Source organism: Sander vitreus, chromosome 3 (genome assembly GCF_031162955.1).
Source record: "Sander vitreus isolate 19-12246 chromosome 3, sanVit1, whole genome shotgun sequence".
NCBI lineage: Eukaryota > Metazoa > Chordata > Actinopteri > Perciformes > Percidae > Sander > Sander vitreus.
The window spans coordinates 20,098,674-20,121,533 of NC_135857.1; the positions used below are offsets into that span (position 1 = coordinate 20,098,674).

The 22,860-nt window shown below is 37.8% G+C and overlaps 3 protein-coding genes across 3 annotated transcripts in view; 2 read left to right on the forward strand and 1 right to left on the reverse strand.

The window, feature by feature from the left end:
• Nucleotides 1–6,058, forward strand: part of sphkap (SPHK1 interactor, AKAP domain containing) — a 28,301-nt gene extending 22,243 nt beyond the window's left edge. The window contains exons 7-9 of the mRNA XM_078244060.1: nucleotides 85–134; nucleotides 635–819; nucleotides 5,570–6,058. Of these exons, the coding sequence (XP_078100186.1) occupies nucleotides 85–134; nucleotides 635–819; nucleotides 5,570–5,719 (385 nt within the window). The 3' untranslated portion in view covers nucleotides 5,720–6,058. The remainder of the gene's footprint in view (nucleotides 1–84; nucleotides 135–634; nucleotides 820–5,569) is intronic.
• Nucleotides 6,059–6,616: 558 nt separating this feature from the next.
• daw1 (dynein assembly factor with WDR repeat domains 1) lies at nucleotides 6,617–15,439 on the reverse strand. Its single transcript, XM_078244075.1, has 13 exons — nucleotides 15,363–15,439; nucleotides 15,039–15,111; nucleotides 14,592–14,736; nucleotides 13,973–14,031; nucleotides 13,753–13,875; nucleotides 13,556–13,655; nucleotides 13,222–13,329; nucleotides 12,538–12,644; nucleotides 12,291–12,393; nucleotides 11,093–11,207; nucleotides 10,708–10,784; nucleotides 8,212–8,374; nucleotides 6,617–8,007 (listed from the first exon to the last, which is right to left on the reverse strand). The coding sequence occupies exons 1-13, from the start codon at nucleotides 15,400–15,402 to the stop codon at nucleotides 7,973–7,975; spliced, it is 1,248 nt and encodes a 415-aa protein (XP_078100201.1). The 5' UTR covers nucleotides 15,403–15,439; the 3' UTR covers nucleotides 6,617–7,972.
• A 2,148-nt stretch (nucleotides 15,440–17,587) lies between these two features.
• slc19a3b (solute carrier family 19 member 3b) lies at nucleotides 17,588–21,767 on the forward strand. Its single transcript, XM_078245286.1, has 8 exons — nucleotides 17,588–17,737; nucleotides 17,910–18,089; nucleotides 18,441–18,606; nucleotides 18,815–19,130; nucleotides 19,262–19,413; nucleotides 20,676–20,868; nucleotides 21,125–21,266; nucleotides 21,535–21,767. Exons 1-8 carry the CDS (start codon nucleotides 17,588–17,590, stop codon nucleotides 21,685–21,687), a joined length of 1,452 nt encoding a protein of 483 aa, XP_078101412.1. The 3' UTR covers nucleotides 21,688–21,767.
• The last annotated feature ends 1,093 nt before the right edge of the window (nucleotides 21,768–22,860 follow it).

Genomic DNA, 22,860 nt, shown 5'->3' on the forward strand with positions numbered 1-22,860 from the left:
AGTAAATATGCTCCCAAAGTGTTGAACTATTCCTTAAAGTGATACTGTATCTTATTTCAATTGGTATTTTTTTTCCCCTCACAGTGAGGAGACAGAGAAAGGACATCTAGCAGGAACAAAGTATAATGTCTTTGGTAAGTGCAGTGATGGATTCTCATTTCCTCTCAGTGTTATCAACTTCCTAATTATTCACCTTCTTGGTCAGCTTTAACATCTGGCTACTAACCAAGAGCTGTTGAGTGACTGGATGTGCAGTAAACTGGGTCTGTGATTAATGGACGTGCTTGAGCAAAGGCAATTCTCCTCTTTGAGTTAAAGATAGTCATCAATAATTGAAAAGGGCCCATAGTTCCAGAAGTGTCTCAACACAAAGTTCATCTTTGTTTGATGACTTACACTCCAACAAAGATTATCTTGAAGCAAAACTGAACCCAGGATATTTCTATTTTACGAAGCGAACGTGCTGTACGATCGCATGCAAAGCTTGGCACATTGGCTTTTGATGTCCAAGCAAGTATAGAACAGAATGAAATGTCTGCATTCATACAGGGCTTTGATGGTGTAGAGAACATAGTTAACATTCAAGGTGTGTTATAAAAACATTAGTGCATTCCTGTCACCTTTGTTTTTTCAGAGAGCAGTTCAGCGAGGACGGCAGGCAGCAGTAGCAACCTCAGGGCGCTGTTGGTGGTAAACTGCGATCTTGAGCCTGAGTGTGTGGACTCGGAGCTGAGAGTGGCCCTGCAGTGGATTGCTGCCTCTGAGCTGGGACTTTCAGCTCTCTACTTTAGGAAGACCAAAGAGAAGAGGGTTGCAAAGGTAGGTACAGCTGTCAAATCAAAAACATAAAAGCAGGGGTAGGGCTGCATGATATATCGTCTTTTTTTTTTTTGTCGTCATCACGATATCAACTGGCGCATGAACACATCGCGAAAGCCTGTGACATATCGCGAAAGACACTCACAGATGTTTTGTGTCCAGCAGAAAACTGCACTTAATAATGTATCTATCACTCCTTTTTTAGTGGTGTAGGAGACATGATTTTAGAGATACTGAGATCATGAGGTCCCCCCCTAAATGCACATAGAAAATTATGAATCATATTTTTTCCATATACTATACTATGATTTTTTTTAAACATTCTATACTATGACTTTTTTTGACTTACAATAGTATTACTTATCACTTTTTTCAACATACCATGCTATGACTTTTTAATGGCTTTTTTGGACATACTATGCTATGACTGTTTCCAACATTAATTCTTTGGTGGAACAGTGGCTCAGTTGTTAGCTCTAACAGGCAACCAGCAACAAATAACTGCAGATTTGGACCCATGTTCGATTCCCAGTCTGGGTTGGCCCTTTTCATGACTTTCTCGACGACATGACATAATATGACCCTTTTATGACTTTGTTCGACATGCTATACTACGACTTTTTTATGATTTTTTGTTGACAACTACGCTTTGAATTTTTTCGAAATACTATACTATGACTTTTTTATGACTTTTTTGACATACTATACTTTACCTTTTTATGATTTTTCTTCGATATACTATACTATGACTTTTTTATGACTTTTTTCGACATACTACACTATAACTTTTTTATGACTTTTTTCGACATACTCTACCACGACTTCTTTTGTCTTCAGTGATGTGAACAATGAATAACTCTTCAACACACTATGAATTTTTTACGACATACTGTACTATGACTTTTTCATGATTCTTTTCAACATAATATACTACGACTTTTTTTTACTTTTTTCGACTTACTATACTATGAATTTTTTACGACATACTGTACTATGCCTTTTTTATGACCTTTTCGACATACTATACTCTGACTTTTTAATGATTCTTTTCCACATACTACGCTTTGACCTTTTTCGACATACTATACTATGCCTTTCTTATGACTTTTTCGACTTACTGTAGAGAGCCGAAGTCACGCCCTTCTACTTCCAGCCAATGGGACGTATCTTTTAGAAAAAATATGAACGACAGTCAATGGAGAGATAATAATTATTTTTTTATCCCGTTTGAATTGAGCCATGGATTACAAATATGATGTTCGTCAATTTAAAAGATAATGTTTCAACCGAAGAAAGTCTCAGTTTATTGTTAAACTGTTGAAAATACGTAATTAACGTGTAAAGTTACTCAAATGAGCAGATGACCTTGCTTGTTCTTTTGCTTATCTGCTGAAAACACTTCACTGGTTAAAACACATCAGGTAAGATAACGTTACATGTGTGGTGGGTCAGAGCTAAGCTAGCTAGCCAGCGAGCAAGCTGAGCATCACTAGGTTACGTAAATTGTGTGAGACGAGAGATGTAGTTCACTGAGCGGTTTCAAACAAAACTAAGTGGTCATATGACAAACCTACGGCTAACTGAGACTTTCTTTGGGTGAAAAATTATCTTTTAAATTGACGAACATCATATTTGTAATCCATGGCTCAATTCAAACGGGATCAAAAAATAATTTGCCTCTCCCCGTTCACTACCGTTTATATTCTTTCTGAATTAAGGTCCCATGAGGTCCACCGAAAGGGGCATGACTTCGGCTCTTTATACTATGACTTTTTAGGACGTTTTTTCGACATACTATACAATGACTTTTAATGATTCTTTTCCACATACTACGCTTTGGCCTTTTTCGACATGCTGTACTATGACTTTTTTAGGAATTTTTTTCTACATGCTAGACTATGACTTTTTAAACTTTTTTTATGACTTTTTTCGACATACTATACTATGACTTTTTAATGATTCTTTTCCACATACTAAGCTTTGACCTTTTTCGACATACTATAATATGACTTTTTATGACTGTTGTTCGACATGCTATACTATGACCTTTTTTATCATTGTTTTCGACATACTATGACTTTTTATGACTTTTTTCGGACATACTATACTGTGACTTTTTTCGATATACTAAATAATGACTTTTTTATTACTTTTTTCGACATACTATACTATGACTTTTTTTGATATACTAAACTATGACTTTTTTTTGATATACTAAACTATGACTTTTTATGACTTTTTTCGCCATACTATACTGCAACTTTTTTTTAAACTTTTTTCGACATACTATACTATGACTTTTTTATCACCTTTTTGACATACTCGACTATGACTTTTTATCACTTTTTTGACATGTGACTTTTTCATGATTCTTTTCGACATACTATAATATGACTTTTTATCACTTTTTTGACATACTATACTATGACTTTTTTCGATACACTAAATTCTGACATTTTTATCACTTTTTTTGACGTGACTTTTGCATGACTTTCGTGACTATGACTATCACTTTTTTCGACATACTATACTGCGACTTTTTAATAAACTTTTTCGACATACTATGCTGTGACTTTTTACGATATAAACTATGACTTTTTAATCAATTTTTTTTACATGTGACTTTTTGATGATTCTTTTCGACATACTACACTATGGCTTTTTATGATTTTTTTCGACATACTGTACTATGACTTTTTTCGATATACTAAACTATGACGTTTTTTCACTTTTTTCAACACTACTATGACTTTTTTATCACTTTTTTTGACGTGACTTTTTCATGATTCTTTTCGACATACTATACTATGACTTTTTTCGTTATACTAAACTTTGACTTTTTCATCACTTTTTTGACATACTGTGACTGTTTTCGACATACTATACTATGACTTTTTTTTGATATAGACTAAACTCACTTTTTTATCACTTTTTTCGCCATACTATACTGCAACTTTTTTAAAAACTTTTTTCGACATACTATACTGTGACTTTTTTATCACCTTTTTGACATACTCGACTATGACTTTTTATCACTTTTTTCGACATACTATACTGCGACTTTTTTTTAAAACTTTTTTGACATACTATACTATGACCTTTTTTCAATATACTAAATTATGACTTTTTTCACATTGACATGTGACTTTTGCATGACTTTCGTGACTATGACTTTATCACTTTTTTCGATATACTATACTGCGACTTTTTAAAAACTTTTTCGGCATACTATACTGTGACTTTTTTCCAATATACTAAACTATGACTTTTTATCACTTTTTTCGACATACTATACTATGACTTTATCACTTTTTTCGACATACTATGCTATGACTTTTTATGACTTTTTTCAACATACTATACTATGACTTTTTATCACTTTTTTTGACATGTGACTTTTTCATGATTCTTTTTGACATACTATACTGTGACTTTTTTTTTTACTTTTTCGACATTCTATACTATGACTTTTTTCGATATACTAAACTTTGACTTTTTCATCACTTTTTTTGACGTACTATGCTATGACTTTTTAATCACTTTTTTGACATTTTACTTTTTCATGATTGTTTTCGACATGCTGTACTATGACTTTTTTTAATCACTTTTTTCGACATACTATACTATGACTTTTTTCGATATACTAAACTATGACGTTTTTTCACTTTTTTGACACACTACTATGACTTTTTTTATCACTTTTTTTGACGTGACTTTTTCATGATTCTTTTCGACATACTATACTGTGACTTTTTTCAATATACTAAACTTTGACTTTTTCATCACTTTTTTGACATACTATGCTATGACTTTTTTTCGACATACTATACTGCAACTTTTTTCGACATACTACACTGACTTTTTTATCACTTTTTTTTGACATACTCTACTATGAATTTGTATCACTTTTTTTGACATGTGACTTTTTTGATTCTTTTCGACATGCAATACTATGGCTTTTTATGACTTTTTTCGACATACTATACTGCGATTTGTTTTAAAACTTTTTCCGACATACTGTACTATGACTTTTTCCGATATACTATCGATCGACTAACGATCACTTTTTTATCACTTTTTTCAACATGCTATACTATGACTTTTTAATGATTCTTTTCGACATACTACGCTTTGACCTTTTTCGACATACTAAACTAGGACTTTTCTTTCACTTTTTTCGACATACTATGATTTTTTTTAAACTTTTTTCCACATACTATATTATGACTTTTTTTAGCCATACTATGACTTTTTTCGACATACATACACAATGACTTTTCTTTGAAAAAAAAAAACTTAACAGTATTCCACTTTTCTTTTATACATTATTGGTATCATTCAACATTTCAGTGAAATTCGTAATTCACACTTTTCCAACTGTTCTCACTACTTCACCTTCTTCTTACGCAATTATGCCAGCAATCCAGTTTAGCTTTAGCTATTTAGGTTTTCAGCATTCACAATCAATTTATGCAGAACATGCCTTTTCTAGTACCCTTTGTAATAAACCTTGCTTTGCGTTAGTCACTCAGTTCATTCTTAATTATGCTTAGTTCTCACCCCATCTATCTGAATTATGTTGCATTGATACAGTGTTCCAAGGAGTTATTATTAGTTATAAATATTACTGTTTAGTTGTGCTATCTATTCTTTTTATACATACTGTACATTTCACCATTAGTCAACAAGGTACTAAATGTGATGACCATGTATTTATAGTTGGATTCATTTTGTGTGTGCTTTCTCTCAGTTCCAGAGGGTGGTTCATCTGATGTCTCAGAAGGCGTGGCGGATTGCAGACTTGTTCAGCGCCGTGGTCCAGTTCTGTAAACTACATGAGAAAGAGAAAGAGGACCAGTCTCTGTCCAGCCTGTTTGATTGGCTGTTGGAGACCCTGTAGGGCTCTACTCTGTAGCTTCCTCATACTGCAAACAAAGACACTTGTTCGCTCACACTTCTAACATGTTCCAACCTTTTGATCGATCCTGTCTCATCACACCAAGTGTCTCCTACTGTAAGCTGACAACACAATGCGATCAGCATACTTGAGAAATTCATACACCTCAATCTGTCCATGAAAAGCTATGAATGGACCAGTCTCCCTTTAATAAAAGCATATTTTTGTTTTCACATTCACCTCTCTAGTGAGACACACACAGAGCAAACTGTAGGTATACGGGTTGGACATTTCTGATGAGAATGAACTAGCCTTCACGAGATTATAGTCAGCAGGTTTTAATTGCTCCAGATTATATATATATATATATATATATATATATATATATATATATATATATATATATATATATAATATTTACAGATTCTCAGAACCAAATTACACGTTTATTTATTTACTTATTCCAAATTAACACACATGAAGAAAACTACCAATAGAAGATAGGAAAATCAGGTTAAATTCTCCCCACAACTTAATGTGCTCAAATCTTTTGTATCAAAACTACTTTGTAAAAGAGGCTGTTGAAACATAAGCCCAAAAAAACTTCGGATTCGCCATTTAATAGTGCACATTTGCTCAAAGTAACAAAATGCCCATATCTTTGTTGTGTTCATCGGCCAACATACCACCTCTGTTGTGACCTTGAAATTCAGTTCCAAGTAGATATGTTATCTTGTTTATGTTACATGAGAACGGATTATTTTGGATAGATGATTTGTATATACTGTAGATTTGGAACTGCTGCACCTTGGAGTAGTGGACTGCTCTCTTTAGCTTTTACTATGTCAGGAAAACAGAGTACGGTTTGTAATGTTGAATTTGTATGTGAATTTGGTCCGTTTATTTCTCTACTTAGTGGTACTCTAGTGTTACATCAGCATTGGGAAAGAAAAGCACACAATTCCGCTGTAAACTCTGTCACGGTAGAACTGAATGTATTTATCTTTTGACATCAATAAATTTCTGTGATGTGAAATACAAGTCTTGATCAATCGTAACATTCAGCAGAAAGGGAACTGAACACTGTTTAGTAGCACATTTATCCACATCAGTATTACATTGTATTGCCAAAAGCGTGTTGCAGATGCAGTGAGACTGTAAACCAACAGCTATTTGATCTTGAAGCTACTGAATAAACATGTATCATTGTATTGTGCTTTTAGAAAATAATGCTTACAGAAACGTACAAGGCAGTAGGAACAGAAATATCAGAAGATTACCTTTGTTTGCTGATAACGGGCTAATGAAGATGACACAGCAATGCTCATGTATGAATATGATTAAACAAAACAAAATTTGGGATGTTTACAGCTCAGATCGATGAGTCTAGGTCACACTTGCTAAAAGTCTCTACACAGCTTCATTGAATGTCAGGTACAGTATATTTACAAAGCATGTTCACATTGTATTTTAAAAACATACTTTATAGAACTAGTCTGTCATTTTGGGAAGTATGCTTAATATGCTTAGATGAGAAGACCACTCTCATGCCTCTTAAATAGGAAGCTAGAGCCAGAAGATGATTAGCCTAGCATCACACAACTACTGTAGCCTGGCTTTGTCTAAAGTTTAAAAATCCACATAGCTGGTTTGTTAAATTGCAACACAAACAGAAATGTAAAAACAAGTTGTGGTCTTACGGGGAGTTATGTGCTGTAACTATGTAGCTTGTTAATAACTGAGCTTTAGAGGGGCTGGTAGGTGTATTTTTGAACTTTGGACAGAGCCAACTGATTCCAGTCTTTATGCTAAGCTAAGCTAATCGCCTCCTGGCTTTGTCCAAGCATATGTCCCAAAATGTCAAACCATCCCAAAAACATAGTCGAAGACTTCCAACTACTTGATGACATTTTATGAGCAAAGTTACCACACTGTTAACTCCACAGTAAACAGAAGGCTATGTCTACTGGTCAGACACAGTATAAATCTAGTACAGTCAGGGAACAAGTGAAGCTTTAAACAAATGAAAGAACAGGAGGAACATCAGAGAGAAAAATTATATAATGAAGCAGCGATGATTTGCAATGCCACCTAAACCTTACACAGATGCGGTAAACCAGACATTTACCTCAATATGACTACAGATTTTTCAGTTGGTATTGTACAATTAGAAAGATATACAGTGACATACATGGTAAACTGATTGTTGTGTCCATGTATATGCCTGTCTGAGCCTTGTAAGGGTCGAGGGAAGGGTCAGTACCAGATCCGACATGTGTTATCCTTGCTGCCTGCAGGAGAGCACAAACAAGAACAGGTGGCTGCACAGAAGGACACAGCTGCACGCTTTTCAAATCTAAAATGTAAAATTAAGTATTCGTGATGCCGGCTGGCAAGAAGCAGTTTAATCGTCACTCAAGGCTACATTGTAACAGTGCATGGTTGTCAGATGTATGTGTGGCTGCCAGATGTGGTGTGTGTGAGTTAGTGTATACCTGTAATTATAGTGTCACCCTCATAGTTGAAAACGCATGAGAAGATCTCGTCTGTGTGCCCCTCTAGGACTTGTAGGCAGACTCCAGACTGAACATCCCAAAGACGAGCTGTCTTGTCTGAGCTGGCAGTCAGGACCCTGCTGCCCTGGGGGCTGAAACAGATCTAACAAGAAAGGCAGGAGAGTTAAGGCTGTTGTATGCTTCTGCATCACTTCCACGCTGGCGTCGTGACGAGGTTATTTGCGAGGTGTCTGCCAGCCAGTTTATGTTATGTTAGCAAGCAAACTTTAACTGCCCACAAAGTACTGCTTGCTGGCGAAGTGCTAATTTCAAAACATTACTGACATATAGACACTTTACAAATGGATAACCCCGTCGTTGTAACCAAAATATGTCTGAGTTTATTTGCAAAGCTTATGTCAGTGAACTAGCATGTTGCTACTCCCTGCAGTAGGCTGCTTGAAACACCGACTATCAACACACAGGACGAGTTGACCAATCACAGTCCTTGTGGTCTGGGTCGCCTCGATGCAAAGTTAGACATTTTTGGAGGTGCACGCAGCGACGCAGAGGGGTCTGCGGGGGTACGCCGTCAATTCGACGCAGAAGCATAAAACAGCCTTTAGTCTTATTCAGAGATTTGGGTGTGTGCTATATGAGCGATAGAGTGAGCTAGAGAGAGTACCGAATAAGAGATTACGCCAGAAGTGGTTGAAATGACAAAGAGGGAGGGAGAAATGAGTGAGTTTCGAACTCTTTACCACATCAGCAACATTATTCTACAGAGGTCATTCAACTTTAAATACTTAAGGAGGATAAAGGCCCTAGCGGCACTACTTAGTGAATAGTTTTTCCAGTAGAGTATTATGATAATCATGGCTGAATCTGGTTGTGTTAGAGTACCGGTTTATTGTATCCTGAATGTTTTCCTATCTCCATAGTGAGGTAAAAAACAAAGATGATTAAATAAAGCTGGCTCTAGATGGCCATTTAAGTAAAGTATGCTAGACCGGAGGAAGAAGATGAAAGTGGAACTATGACAGGAACAGAAATGGTGAGAAAATGGACAGAAAAGAGAGAAAAAACATCAGCAAAAAAAGGAGATGACAGGAAAGAGGTATAAATAAACATGACTAAAGCTATGTCCTAATTCCATATTACACACTAATTCTCACCTCATTTCCTTCACACTTATGCGGTTCATACTGCAAATGTTACGAAATTATGTATCCTCAGTTATGTAATCATTATGTATAGTTGTCAGCATACAGTCCATCATTTATATTTTCCAGATTTAAATAGGAAAAGGCAGCAAAGGGAATTACCTAGAGGGACTGAGACATAGTGAAAATAAAAGTAAACATTCAGAGCGAGACACTGAAATAGAGGGATAGACCAAAGAAATGGTTAAGAAGGCATGGAGGGGAGGGGGAGAGGTATCCTTTTAGGGAGAGATTAGTGTCATAATCCTCTGGAATGATCCTCCATCCAGCCTACTTATTATCGACTGCCTGATGTTTCAGTAAACAGAGGTGACTGCTAAGCCCCTCATACATAGAAACCCTCTGAGCCAGAACCTGCAGGACATACAGAGCATGGCACCTAATGCCAGAGTATGTGTTTGTTGGACTCAGTTAATGCCAGACAATGTTATACCAGGGCAAAAGATGTGTGATTACATGTGATGGCATGGATGCAACATTTGGTGCTGAGTTTAGAGGCTAATAACACAAAGTCAGAACATGCCAACTTATGGTCAGGGATGGCCGGTGGTATTTGTAATTTCTCATGGAGAGCTACCTTCAAAACATCTTGTTTGGAAGCTAGATATTCAATTAGCCAGCTCAGAAGAAGCATCACTACAGTCCTCTGTCCTACCAGCAGAGTTTCACCATGTGACACAGTAAGCACAAAAACAGCCTGAAGCCTAAACTCCTGTCCCTCTAACTCAGCATCACGCTTTATCCCATGTTCACAAGGCAAGATCTTTTTTACCACACTGGCCAGGAGAACTGATAGTGAGAGTAAATGTTACACAACAATCACAAGCTCATTTGCACCTGTTAGTTGCCTGGTGCATCCACAAACTTGTGGATGTGCCCCATGGCCTGTTATAATAATACTTACTTCCAAACAGGTCTGTGAGATAATGTTTTGATAATGGGTAATTTATAGAGAGCCTAGGTCCTGTCTTACTTCTGTGCTACTCTGTTTCACTATGAAAAGCTAAAACATGAGCAAAAATTTACTATTTATTACTTTACCGCTCTTGTTAGCCTTACAGAGACACACTTGTACTAACCTTATGGGATACATTCATAGATGCAGAATAGACTCATTGTTATATCTTTGTTAAAATGAGAAATGAAAACAATAGTAAATACCTATTTAGCTTACCGAGAACAAAATACCCAGGCTTTAGCTTTTCTCTATGGTGACATAGAATAAATGTTTACAGGCAATGGGAGAGAAGCCATTATGGTTCCAGTCACTTACCTTAGAGATCTCTCCATCATGGCCCTCTAGGGTCACGAGACACTGATGTGTGGTTGCACTGAACACTTGCGCTGTACCTGACAGAGACGGGGACAAGCAGGGATGTTAGTGTACATGTACTGTCACTTCTTACACGTCAAGTCAAGTATTGAGGATGCATGGCGGTAGAAACATGTTTTATTACATAAAGTAAACCTCAGGCATGTGATCTAAACAACACAAAATTGCTGGAGAGTGAGGGAAAAATGGAAATGTGTATATATTTGTGTATATAATGTGTAATATACACACATGTATGTGTGTGTATAATATATATATACACTACTTTACTAATATGTAAACATTTAGTAATGTAAACATTTAGTAAATTAATTGTTAGTCTTACCATCAGCAGAGGCAGTAGCAATGAGCTGACCACTTAAATCAAAGCACACATCTAGCACCTCTTCTTTGTGTCCAACTAGGGTGGCCACACACTTCCCGCTGACTGCCTCCCACAACTGAAAATACATACATATGCCACCCTCGGTGACATAATTATAAATAAACAGGTAGGAAATACATAATAATAATAATAATAATAATAACTTTATTTATATAACACCTTTAAAAAAGAGTTTACAAAGTGCTTTGACAGACAAAGCAGATACCCAGAAGGCAATATAGCAACAGAAAGTAAGGGTGCACGATTCAGAAAATGTCACGATTCGATATCGATTTTTAGGCTCAAGCTTCGATTCAAAATCGATTTTCGATTCAAAAACAATTCTTGATTAAAAAAATGTGTCACAGTATGTAAATGTAGTTACTTTCCCCATGGGATTGCAGTAGACAATTAAAAAATGAAATTAAAAAAATCAATAAAAAAATATGAATCGATTTTGAATCGGTAGAGCTTGAATCGCGATACGAGTGTGAATCGATTTGTTTGCACACCCCTAACAGGAAGCCAAACAAAAGCAAGACAACATTAGGGTGAATAAAAACAAGAAGACAAAAGACGCAAAAACATACAAGACAAATGAAAAACAATAAATAAAAAACTACATATAAAAGCAATAAAAAGATAAAAAAGAAGCACACGATATCACATAAAATCAAGTCTCTAAAACATAAGCACAAACTAGGACACACATACATGTGAACAGTCTCATTAAATATGCCTGCATGCAGCTGGTAGCTTTACTTTAACCATCTCCCCCAGAGGAAATGCAGTGAGGGGGATAATTCGTCGGAGCATGACTCATCTTGGCATAATTAAGATATTTCGATTCAATTTTTCTCTTTTAAATGATGTAGACCTTAGAGACAGGAGGTGGGGAGAGACGGAGAGTGGAAAATGGAGAAGGCTGAATATGGATGACAAGAACCATCCATCTCACATACCTTGTTTATGATAGCTCAAAATGGTAAATGAATAACAAACTAATGCTCAATATAATTCCAGTCTGTAAAGAGACTTTTTGGAAATATAATTGTATTCTGAAGAGTGAAATAAAACACACACACACACACACACACACACACACACGCACACACAAACAATTGCACGTTTTTAAGTCTTTGGGCTGGTGATAGTTCACCTTGCAGGTTTTGTCCATGGAGCCTGTTACTATGAGGGAGCAATCCCAGTTAAACTGAACATTGCTGATTTCCCCCCTGTGACCAATCAGAGTGTGGACACGTCTGAAAATAACAGAAAAGCAGCAATGAGTTAGTTGTGCACTTATGTATGCAGAATATATAGGTGTTATATATGGACTGTACAGTATATACAACACACATGCAGAAATCGTTGCATACATTGCAATAACAATGCTGATGTCTGACCTTCCTGAAGCAACATCCCATATAGCAACAGTGTGGTCAAAGGAGCCAGTGACAAGCTGATTTCCCACTGTGTTAAAGTATAGAGAGAGGACCTCTGCAGTGTGGCCCTGGATGAAATCAAAAAGAGAGCATTATCCCTCACCGTCTCTTATAAACTCCCTCTCTTTCTCCCCCTCTATGGATGAAAATGCACAACAAACACACAATATTATTTATTAAAATAAACATTGACACTTAAAGGGAGATTCTTAAATTCTTGAAATAAATAAATAAATAATAAAGAGCATGTACGCTCAATTGACTGCTGTCAGCATGATTGATTCTTCGTGGTGTGAAGTATTAACAGAGCTGAGAGAGAGAGTTGCTTCTCACTGAGACAGAGCCAGCCAACCAACCAGTCACACCACAAACCCACGTGCAGTCTGCACATCAAAGAGAGCTTACTCCTTCCCTCAGAATGGGTTATCAGTGGACTTATTAAACAGCTGTTACATTCGCCATCAGATCACAGGTGGATATTTGGGGGTTACAAAAGACGCTGACCCTCAGCAGGGGTAACAACACTCAATTTAGGAATAATTACTAAATTACTAAATGAAAAGTTAGTCAATGCAGTCGGGATAGCAGAAAAAAAGAGAGCAAGCGAGGCATTGGGATATAGTAAGTAAAAAACAGATTACTCACAGTCAGAGTGGCCACCTCCTCCCCAGTCTCCACATCCCACAGCTTGGCAGTGGCATCCATGCTGCCTGTGGCCACCAGTGTACTCTGGGGGTTGAATGCCAGGCACACCTACACAATACGGAACTCTCTTTTACAGTTACTAGTGCTGGATTCTAGTAAAAAGCCAAAAAGTATTCGGCAGGTCTTGGGCACTAATAAAGGCATTTGGTCCTGCAGTGTAAAAATGTGCATAAATACTGACTATGTACAGTAGACTGTATTATATGGAGCAACAATTGACTAACAACAAACAGTAATTGAATCATTTTCATTTAAAACAGATTGTCATACATACTATTTCTGCCACGTGTCCGCGAAAGGTATGAAAACATTTGGCCGTCTCAGCACACCACAGTTTGCATGTCTTATCAAAAGAGCCGGTGGCAATCTTGTCTCTAAGTAAAATATAAAATAAAACAAAGAAACTGAGAGTCAAATAGAGCAGTTTTACCAGATGCTCTGAATGTATGTTTTGCTGAGATGGCTCATTACCCATAGGGGTTGTTGAATGCAATTGCATACACCACGTTTCTGTGACCCTCTAGTGTGTGCAGCTCTGTGCCTGAGGCTGTGTCCCAAACTCTACATGTCCTGTCATAGCTCCCAGTTATAAACCTGCAGAGTATCAGAGAGAAGAGTACAGATAAATTCAACAAACAAGAATACATCAACTCCAGAGTGTCAGGCTTTTGTGTGGTGCAGATAACCCTACCTTGACCCTGATTTGTCAAAGGCAACGTTTGTCAGCGGCAGTATGTGTGCCTTTAGCTCCTACAAAAAAGACCAGAGAAAGATTAGAGCTGACCTCCAGCCATGTAACCAACCCTAACCTCTTACCAATTGTCTTGTGTATTCCTTAACACACTAAGACACTCATGAAGCACCTGTTGTTATCATGTTATTAGAGCACTGGCTAATTACTGTATACTACTCAAACTCCTAACTTTCCACAGATGTAAATAACATTCGCAAAGATTAAAAATCAGAGAACTAATATAGTGCTGTAATTAGCTGATGTTGCCAAAACGTTATCATCCAAAATATTTTCAATTGCATTTTATTATTAGAGTAAAACAGCTTTACAGATGGCAAACTCCATTAGCGTTAGTTTTAGCACCTCAATCTGATGCTAAATAAATGTTTGTACGTATGTTTGTACCGATACAAAAGACAAAAGGATTTCGACACTTGTTTCATAAAACCATACTTACAACCTTTAAAGAGGAGCTACTTTATTGAATCTAGATTCTAGTCATGTCACTATGTGAATGTATTTATTATTGTAAGTAATAATAATAATAATTAATGTAAGCGTGAGTCCAGTGTCTGACCTTGAAGAAACAGAACCTGTGGTGGTCCTGCTGGCCCTGTTTCTGCTGAAGTCGAAGGATCAGTTGTTTGACCTGATCAGCCCGGGACTCTGTGATCAAAGGCTCTGACTGCCTGATTTCTGCCAACAACTCATCTGGGTTTGTTCTGCATGGTGGGACAATTTTTACACATGTTTAACTTAAAATCACCTGATACCTGTGGACATGCAGGTTAAGTAGGGTTGTTAGGTGATGGGTGAACCCCAAGTCACAGACAGGGCTATTTGGAGATATGTCTGACTAGATTAGCAATACAATTACAGTATTTGTGAAAGATGAAAAGCAACAACACTCCTACAGGAGGTTATTATGACGTTATCAGTTAGCTAACATAACCCCAGTGTTGTTAGCTAACGTTAGTTCACTTTATGCATGTTATTGTAAAGGTTCAGGATACAACTCACGCACTCTGAAGTTAAATCCAAAAGGTCGATTGATTTGGTCCTCAAATATCCTCCTTTTTCATATTCCAAGATTATACCTGAGAGCAGAAAAATGAACTGAACCAAAGGCCACTCATGAAGACTGCACTGAATAAAACAACGGTAACGTTAATGCTAACTACCTCAGCTAACCAAAATTATGGTTTTGGAGCTAGCTAGCTAGTGCTAGAGTAAAGTTAGACTAGCTAACGTTACTGCAAGTTGTCAAAGTTGAAAACATTCCTCTACTGCAGTGAAATGTTTCCTGACGTTACAGTTAGGACAAATTACATTTTCCGTATTAACTTACCTGGTGGATAATATCTGAGAAAGAACCGTTTGAGTTTCATTGTCCCGTGTATTCAGGCAACTTCACATCACCTGTCAACAAACCGTTGCTATGGCGACAGACTCGCAGCACAATGCCCGCGTGCACTCATTGCGCGTGCGTAGTAGGAACATAAACAAAACATCTCCAGAACTTGTATTGACATGTTTTATATCGATGTTTCCCCGTCTAGATCTGTTCCCACCTAACTAAACCTGGCAGTTTTTTGCTAGTAGTGAGTGACGTATTTTATGTCTAGGTAAATGAGGAATATGGATTGGAATAAACAAACATCGTTATGAATACCTCATGCAAAGGACAGTCCAGCTCAGTGTTCGAACTATATCGTGGCTTTTGGGGGAGCCCACATTTTTTTTTTCACCAGGGGGGAGTCGTGTGCTTGCGACTTACAAATATACATAACGGCTACAAGTGTACTATACAGGACTTACCCTATTATACTTTATCGACATGGATTGATAGGTCAAACAGCAAACAGCCACCCACAAATAGTCTATAAACAAAGCATCTGGCTGTCTTTGAGATTTCACATGAACAACGGTTAAAGTACCGTATCTGTGAAGCTACCAAATAATACCATAACTCCTCCGTTCAATTAGGCCTAAGCGACGCACCCAAAGCTTCCATCCTTAACCGTTGTGCCAGCAGCGTGTTGGCGTTTGAACAAAGTGCTGTGTGTCCACAGTGTGTGCATAGGTATTACAGTTTTGCCTGAGGCCTCTTAGGATCTCTAACATGTTCCGTTTGAACTTCAACTTTAGCAAACAAAAGTGTATTGGGAGTTGCACCTGGAATTGCCTCCAGCCAGAACTTTGCTATTAAAATGTGAAAAGGTGAAGTTAAAAACATGCAGCTGTTACTTGCATCTATTCTGAATAAAACCAAAGGATGCAGCCAATGGCCAAGTGTGAATTTGCTCACGATGCAAAGGCGAAATACTGTTTAACAGCCATATCGGCTCTTCCAGTCTCTCCACTGCTGGCTGTTCCAATTTAACGGGAGAGAGGAGCAAGAGGGGTCTGACGAGCTGTTACCACCACCATCTTCAGCCAGAGAGGACATTATTTCTTCAGCTTCTTCTTGCGTTGTCACCCCGGCGGGAGGTGTGCCAACAAGGCTTGCAGCAGGTGAATCGGTCGTGCTATTAACGCTATTACGTTTATTAGCTTAAAACCAAAATTAATTAAACTGCCATGTTTTCTTTTTGCCATGGCTATATGATGCTAAATGGATTTCAAGGACTTTACGCGCCGATTAATGGCCTCCAATGTTTATATTTTTTCTACGAATCTTTGAGTTAACACCATAGACAGTATATAAGGTTAACATGTACTAAACATGAGTTGAATTTGCACCGCAGCGCCGCCACGCCTTGATGCTCATGACAAGAATAGCATGTATTTATCTTTACTGTCATGCTGAATGAATGATATTTTTGCAGTTTTACACATAATAATCCACGATGATCACATTACACAAAACTGAAATTGCACGTCAAAATGACACACTGTTAATATTTTTAGAGACCCCCCAAAATTTCACAAATCACGTTTTCAGGGGAGACCATGTCTTATTAATAAGGGGAGCCTAGCTCCCCCGTAGTTCGCACCCTGGCTCATACTTTAGCAGTCATAGAATCCAAACTCCAACTTGGGTTTGGATTTTATATGGTGAATAATTGTTATATTTTTGCACTTAAATGTTATATTCTAATTCATACAGCTGTTATATACATAATAAATAGTTTTGCCTTTATGCTGCAGAAGGAGAGTCATCTTATTCCCAGGCTCAATTTGACTGCCTCTGCCTACAGTAACAATAAGAAGTTTCATTTCTCTCAGTCTCTTGTGAATATAATATATTACAGACTTAAGGCTTGTAGGCTACTGATAGCTAAACCTGAAGAAAGTCTAATTTCATCAGCTCTCCGCTATCCTTCTGTTTCCTAACAGGTTGAAGTCTATCGCTCATAAACTAAGGCACGTGCAGATCATAAAGATTACTTTTGTATATTCTAGCTACTATGAATACTGAAGCTACTATGAATACTGAGCTTTAACAACAGTCAATAAACTGAGGGATAGTCCAGGTAGTTAGGCTTCAGATATAGAACAAGGTGCTCAGGCAGCACTCCTGGAAATAAAAAACTAAAGACAATCTCTGGGAAATTCTGCTGAGGTAAAGGCATGGGCAGTTGGGTCAAGCTGAAGTCCTCCAGCTGGGCTTATCCTACTGCAGTCCTGTCACTTTATGGGTTTTTTGCTAACTGCAGAGTAGCAGAGCCCTTCCTCACACCATACCTAATTGGACCACACAAGAACATCTCTGGAGAAGTGGTAAGCATGGCAGACACATACATACTGTTATGTACACACATGTACACAGAGTTGCTCTTTAGACCTGCATACATTAAGTACTGCATCTTTCATTAGGCGCTCTTATCAGAGACCAACCACTTAGACAACGAAACATGCCGTGTGCCTGGATCAGAATTGTTGTTTCCTACAGGTGACCAACTACCTGTTCCCTATCTGGACGTACTCCTACCTCGCCTTCCTTTTCCCCGTCTTCCTCCTGACTGACTTCCTGAGGCACAAGCCCCTCATTGTGGTACAGGGGCTCTTCCTGGTCACCAACTATGTCCTGCTCTGTTTTGCCCCAGGGCTGCCTGCAATGATCTTCCTTCAGGTCCACTGAAAAATTGATAAATATGATTGAAAAGAGTTGAATAGTAATGATGTTCTTCATAATACTTTAGATTTATTGAGAATAATCAAAACTGCAACACTCAGAAATGCACGTGGTGTTGTGTGTCCTGACATAGATAGTTAGGCCAATTAAAAAACAAAAAGATCTTATTAAGATAATGCAAAAGATTTTAATCCTGCTGTTAATGGACATAATACAGTGTTGCTGCACTGTTGCATATTACTCAAGAAAAACTTCTAAACATAGATTGCATTATGTTATTCATTCCTGGTACAAGGTGCTTCATTACAGGGTGCAATCTCTTTAACAACTGTTCCATCCCACCCACAGATCAACTATGCTGTAGTGACGTCTACAGAGGTGGCCTACTTTTCCTACATTTACAGCGTGATTCCAGTTGAGAATTACCAAAGAGCCACTGGTTACCTGCGCAGTGCTTTGCTAACTGGGTATACATTTGGTGCCAGCCTGGGGCAAGTGCTGGTCTCCCTGGCAGGTAGGGCTTCCTAGCCTATAATAAACACAGAATAAATAAAATAAATATTAGATAAGTAGTGTAGCTCTGTATTTTCTCCACATTAAAATGAAGAATACAGTCCTCTTCAAAACAGATCATAAATACCTGCTATTACAGTATAATAACGTACAATAAAGTATTGAGCAATATGAGAAAGCACTGATGAAGTATGAACTCTAATCAATAGGAGTGGACTACTTCTACATCAATGCTATCACTCTGGGGATGGTAAGTATGGCTTTTCTCATCTCCTTCTGGTTGCCCATGCCCCAGAGGAGCCTGTTTTTCAAAGGGATAAAGGCAGCAGCAGTGGGCTCGCAGTCCCAACAGGAGTGGCCTCTGGGAGTGGATGTGCCCGAGGAACCAGTGGTGGCTGAGGATGAAGCTGGCTCAGGGAGAGAGAAGATGGAGCATAATGGCAGTGCTGGCTGGTGCAGCTGGAAAAATGCGGCAACTGCGGGCCATCTACTTTGGCAAAGCTTCAGGGAGTCATATTCTTCCAGGCATTTATACAATTTTGTTTATCAATACACACCACACTTTACAGTTCTGCCAAGCAGACACCTAGTAGGATACCCCTCTACAGTAATTACAGTCATGGTTATAATCTGTTTTAATAATGACCACCATGCAGAGATTTAATCTACTGGTCTGTGTGGTGGGCTCTGGCCACAGCTGGCTACGTGCAGGTGTTCAACTACATCCAGCTAATGTGGGACCATATAGAACCATCTGCAACATCATCCATCTACAACGGAGGTGTAGAGGCTGTGTGCTCCCTTGTTGGTAAGACTGGTTGTAGGTGTGTGTGCGTAAGAGAGAAAACCATACAGAAAGAAAGACACAAAACATTTGTGGTTCCCATTTCTAGTAAGATCATACTTTAGCTATACTTTAGTCCGCTTCAGTATCATTATGTGCAGATCCTAAAGCATAAGTCTGGTGATATTCTAGATTTTTGTTAATATCAACAGATCCCATGAAAAGACATAACTTAAACAATAAATTTAACTTACTAATAAGTATTGTCAGTCTGGCCTGATGTCGTAAGTACTTAATAGCCCCTACTAGTTTGAGTAATATTTGTTAAAAACTACACAGCCCAGCTGTTGAATGAAATTATGTCAATTAACAAAAACTAAAGAATATATTCGTTACCCTTTTTCTATCTATCTTTAATAGAAAAGAATGGGCCACAGGGTCGGGAAGTCAGAAAGTATTAACAGACTTAAATATTGTTGGTTTCATCAGTTTGTTGACAATAACAAAACTATAGCTTGTCACCACCTTTAAAAAGATATTACCTTCCAAAAGCATTGTGGAAACGGGACAAACCAGTCGTAAACTAAAGATTTTAGTTTTCTCAGAATAATGTGCACAAAAGCACATTTTAATGAAAGAGTGAAAGTTGCTTTTGCACACTGTGTCTGACAGAAGAACGAGAACTTCATAGACGCTGGGGGTGACTGATTGAACCAGCAGTTCAATTAAGGGGAGGGCAGAAGACTGCAGCACAACCACATTATATAGAACCAAATAAAATGTAACAATGTTATTAAAAGCTGCCGTGTTTGATGGCATACAGACCTATAAAAACTTGCAATTAAAAGAAAACAACCATGCCATTCTAGGCTATACAGGATGCCTGATTAAATGTGAAATGTGTATTGATTTTAAAAGGGAATAGCAGCATCATGGTCCTGTTGGCTTACGCTCAACCTGGCTCAGCATGAGAAGAAGAGTAATTGCTTCAATTAAGGAGATAAAGTTAGGAGTAATGGATTCTTTGATTATTGCTGATAGTTGATTCCAAGAGCTGGGTAAAAGTGGTTCATCATAAAAGGCATGTGCTGCGGAGGCAAGCAAAGGCATGTGTGTGCATTAGGTTCTTTTTAAGAAGCCACACTGATGTTTGTACCATCGTTTAATGAAAGAAATGTTGATGTTAGGGTTAATAAATGAATGAAACAAGGATGCACAGGCACAGTGGAGGTGTTGTCCACTGGAATGACAGATTAATCCCTTCATCCTTGTCTTCCGTGGGCCAGGTGCTGCAGCAGCCTTCTCCGTGGGCCACATCAAGGTGAGCTGGGCCGTGTGGGGAGAGCTGGCATTAGGGTTGTTCTCCACTGTAGGGACAGGTGCTGTGTTTCTGATGGCGCTCACCAGCAGTATCTGGGCATGCTATGCTGCTTATGTCATATTTAAGTCCTGCTACATGCTTCTCATCACCATCACAACGTAAGTTAACTGTAGAATTTCCACAACTCCAATTTTATTTCTTATGTTTTTCAAAAACAGCTCCTCTCTGTAGATGGAGGAACAGCAGAGCTTGAAAATTACATATTCAACTCAACTCAATTTTGTTTAAAAAGTCACCCAAAAAAGTTGATTTCTTTTCACAGCTTCTACTGTGCATTGCTTATAAATATCTATGACAGTGTAAGCAGCTAGAACTTTCTAGTTCTCAGAAATTATAACCACTTTGTCATTCTAGATTTCAAATCGCATCCAACCTCTCCATGCAGTGCTACGCCTTGACTTTCGGGCTCAACACTTTTGTAGCCCTTTCCCTGCAGACCATTATAACGGTCATAGTTATTGATGAAGCCGCACTGGGACTGGACATTGTGACACAGGTATGTGCATACACAGTATTTATTTATTAATGTTTTAATTAAATGACAGAATACAGGAAATGTAACACTACCAATCTCTGGGTCAGCTTACTCTGAATCAAGAATGTGAGCAGCATAAGTTGCAACAGCAATCTGTTGGATAAATATGATGAGAGGGCGACAGTGACACCTGGTGTTTATCATTCACTGTTGCACCACAGACAGGTTTGATGATCCATATCATGACTCAAATAACAATGTTGCGAATGACTGAGGGCTTTCTCTGCAGTTCATCATCTACGGCAGCTACTACGCCATCATCTCGGTGCTCTTTCTGATTCGAGGGACCTACACTGCCTGTATAAATCAACGCAATCCTGAGCACACTGACACCAAGGAACAAGAGTCTAGTGTGGTGGTAATCTCTGCTGAGCGTTTCTGACCAAGGTCAACAAACTGTTATCATCTTGATAATACTAAACATCAGGTGAATTCTCCATTTGTTTATGGGAAATAAAATAAGCCTACATCAACAGTATTACTGTTCTCTAATGAGTGCCCCTAGATAGCAATGGTCTGACTAATGCATGTTTTCCATATTGCCTCTACAACTTGTTATTTTTACAAGAATCTACAGAGCCAAATAGCATAATAAAGCTGCAATTATTACTGGTTAGTCAAGTTACATTTTAAGGGGTTGCACCAGCTGAAATAGTTCTAATCTTGATATTTATGTTGATTTTGAATACTCATGCTTTTGTTTACCACGAGCGGAGAGGATTTCTGACCTGCTGGCAGCAGACTTGGTGACAACTACAACTTAAAGATATAATATGTAATATTTCTGCATTAAAATGTCTAAAAACGACTATACCTATGTTGTACATATATTTTTAATTGTGTAATTACATCATCCCAAATGTTACCAATAATGTTCAAACCCAGAGAAATCTGTAAATGTAATCTATGACATGGAGCATGTTGTTTGGTTGCCTGTCAATGGCGTGTAGCCTTTGACCCCTCTAGTGACTCTAACTTCTGTCAAAACACGGGAAACACAGTTGATACAATGTTTGGGAGTAACTGTAAATCATGTCAAAGAATTATACTCAGTAACAGTAATACAGCATTTGTTTCTGCCACACAGCATCACACGGCAAAAGCAATGAAAGGAAGAGAGGAAAGGAGGATGGTTTTTACAGAGTTCAAAGGAAAGCAGGAGAAATGAGGTGTGCAGGAAGGAACAGGAGAGGAGAGAAGAGACAAAAATATCAAGACTTAGATTTGGACACACTAGACTACACTATTCTAAATAGGTAAGCATAATACAATAATGTGATTACTGTGGGCATAGATGAAATAGAGCATATTATGCTATATTGTTAGAAATATGAGGACTAAAAGAAGTAATTTGATTCAAAACCTCACAAAGTAAAGTAAAAGTACAGTGTGATCTAATAGATTTTCTACAATAGAATAAAGTTGTTTTTTTCAATTTATCATTATATGTTTGAATATATTAGATAATGGATGTAGGCTATTAGAGTCTGATCCACACGTCATACCAGTTGGTGGCGGTAAACGTCATATCGTTGTTTGCCAACCGTAAATAAAC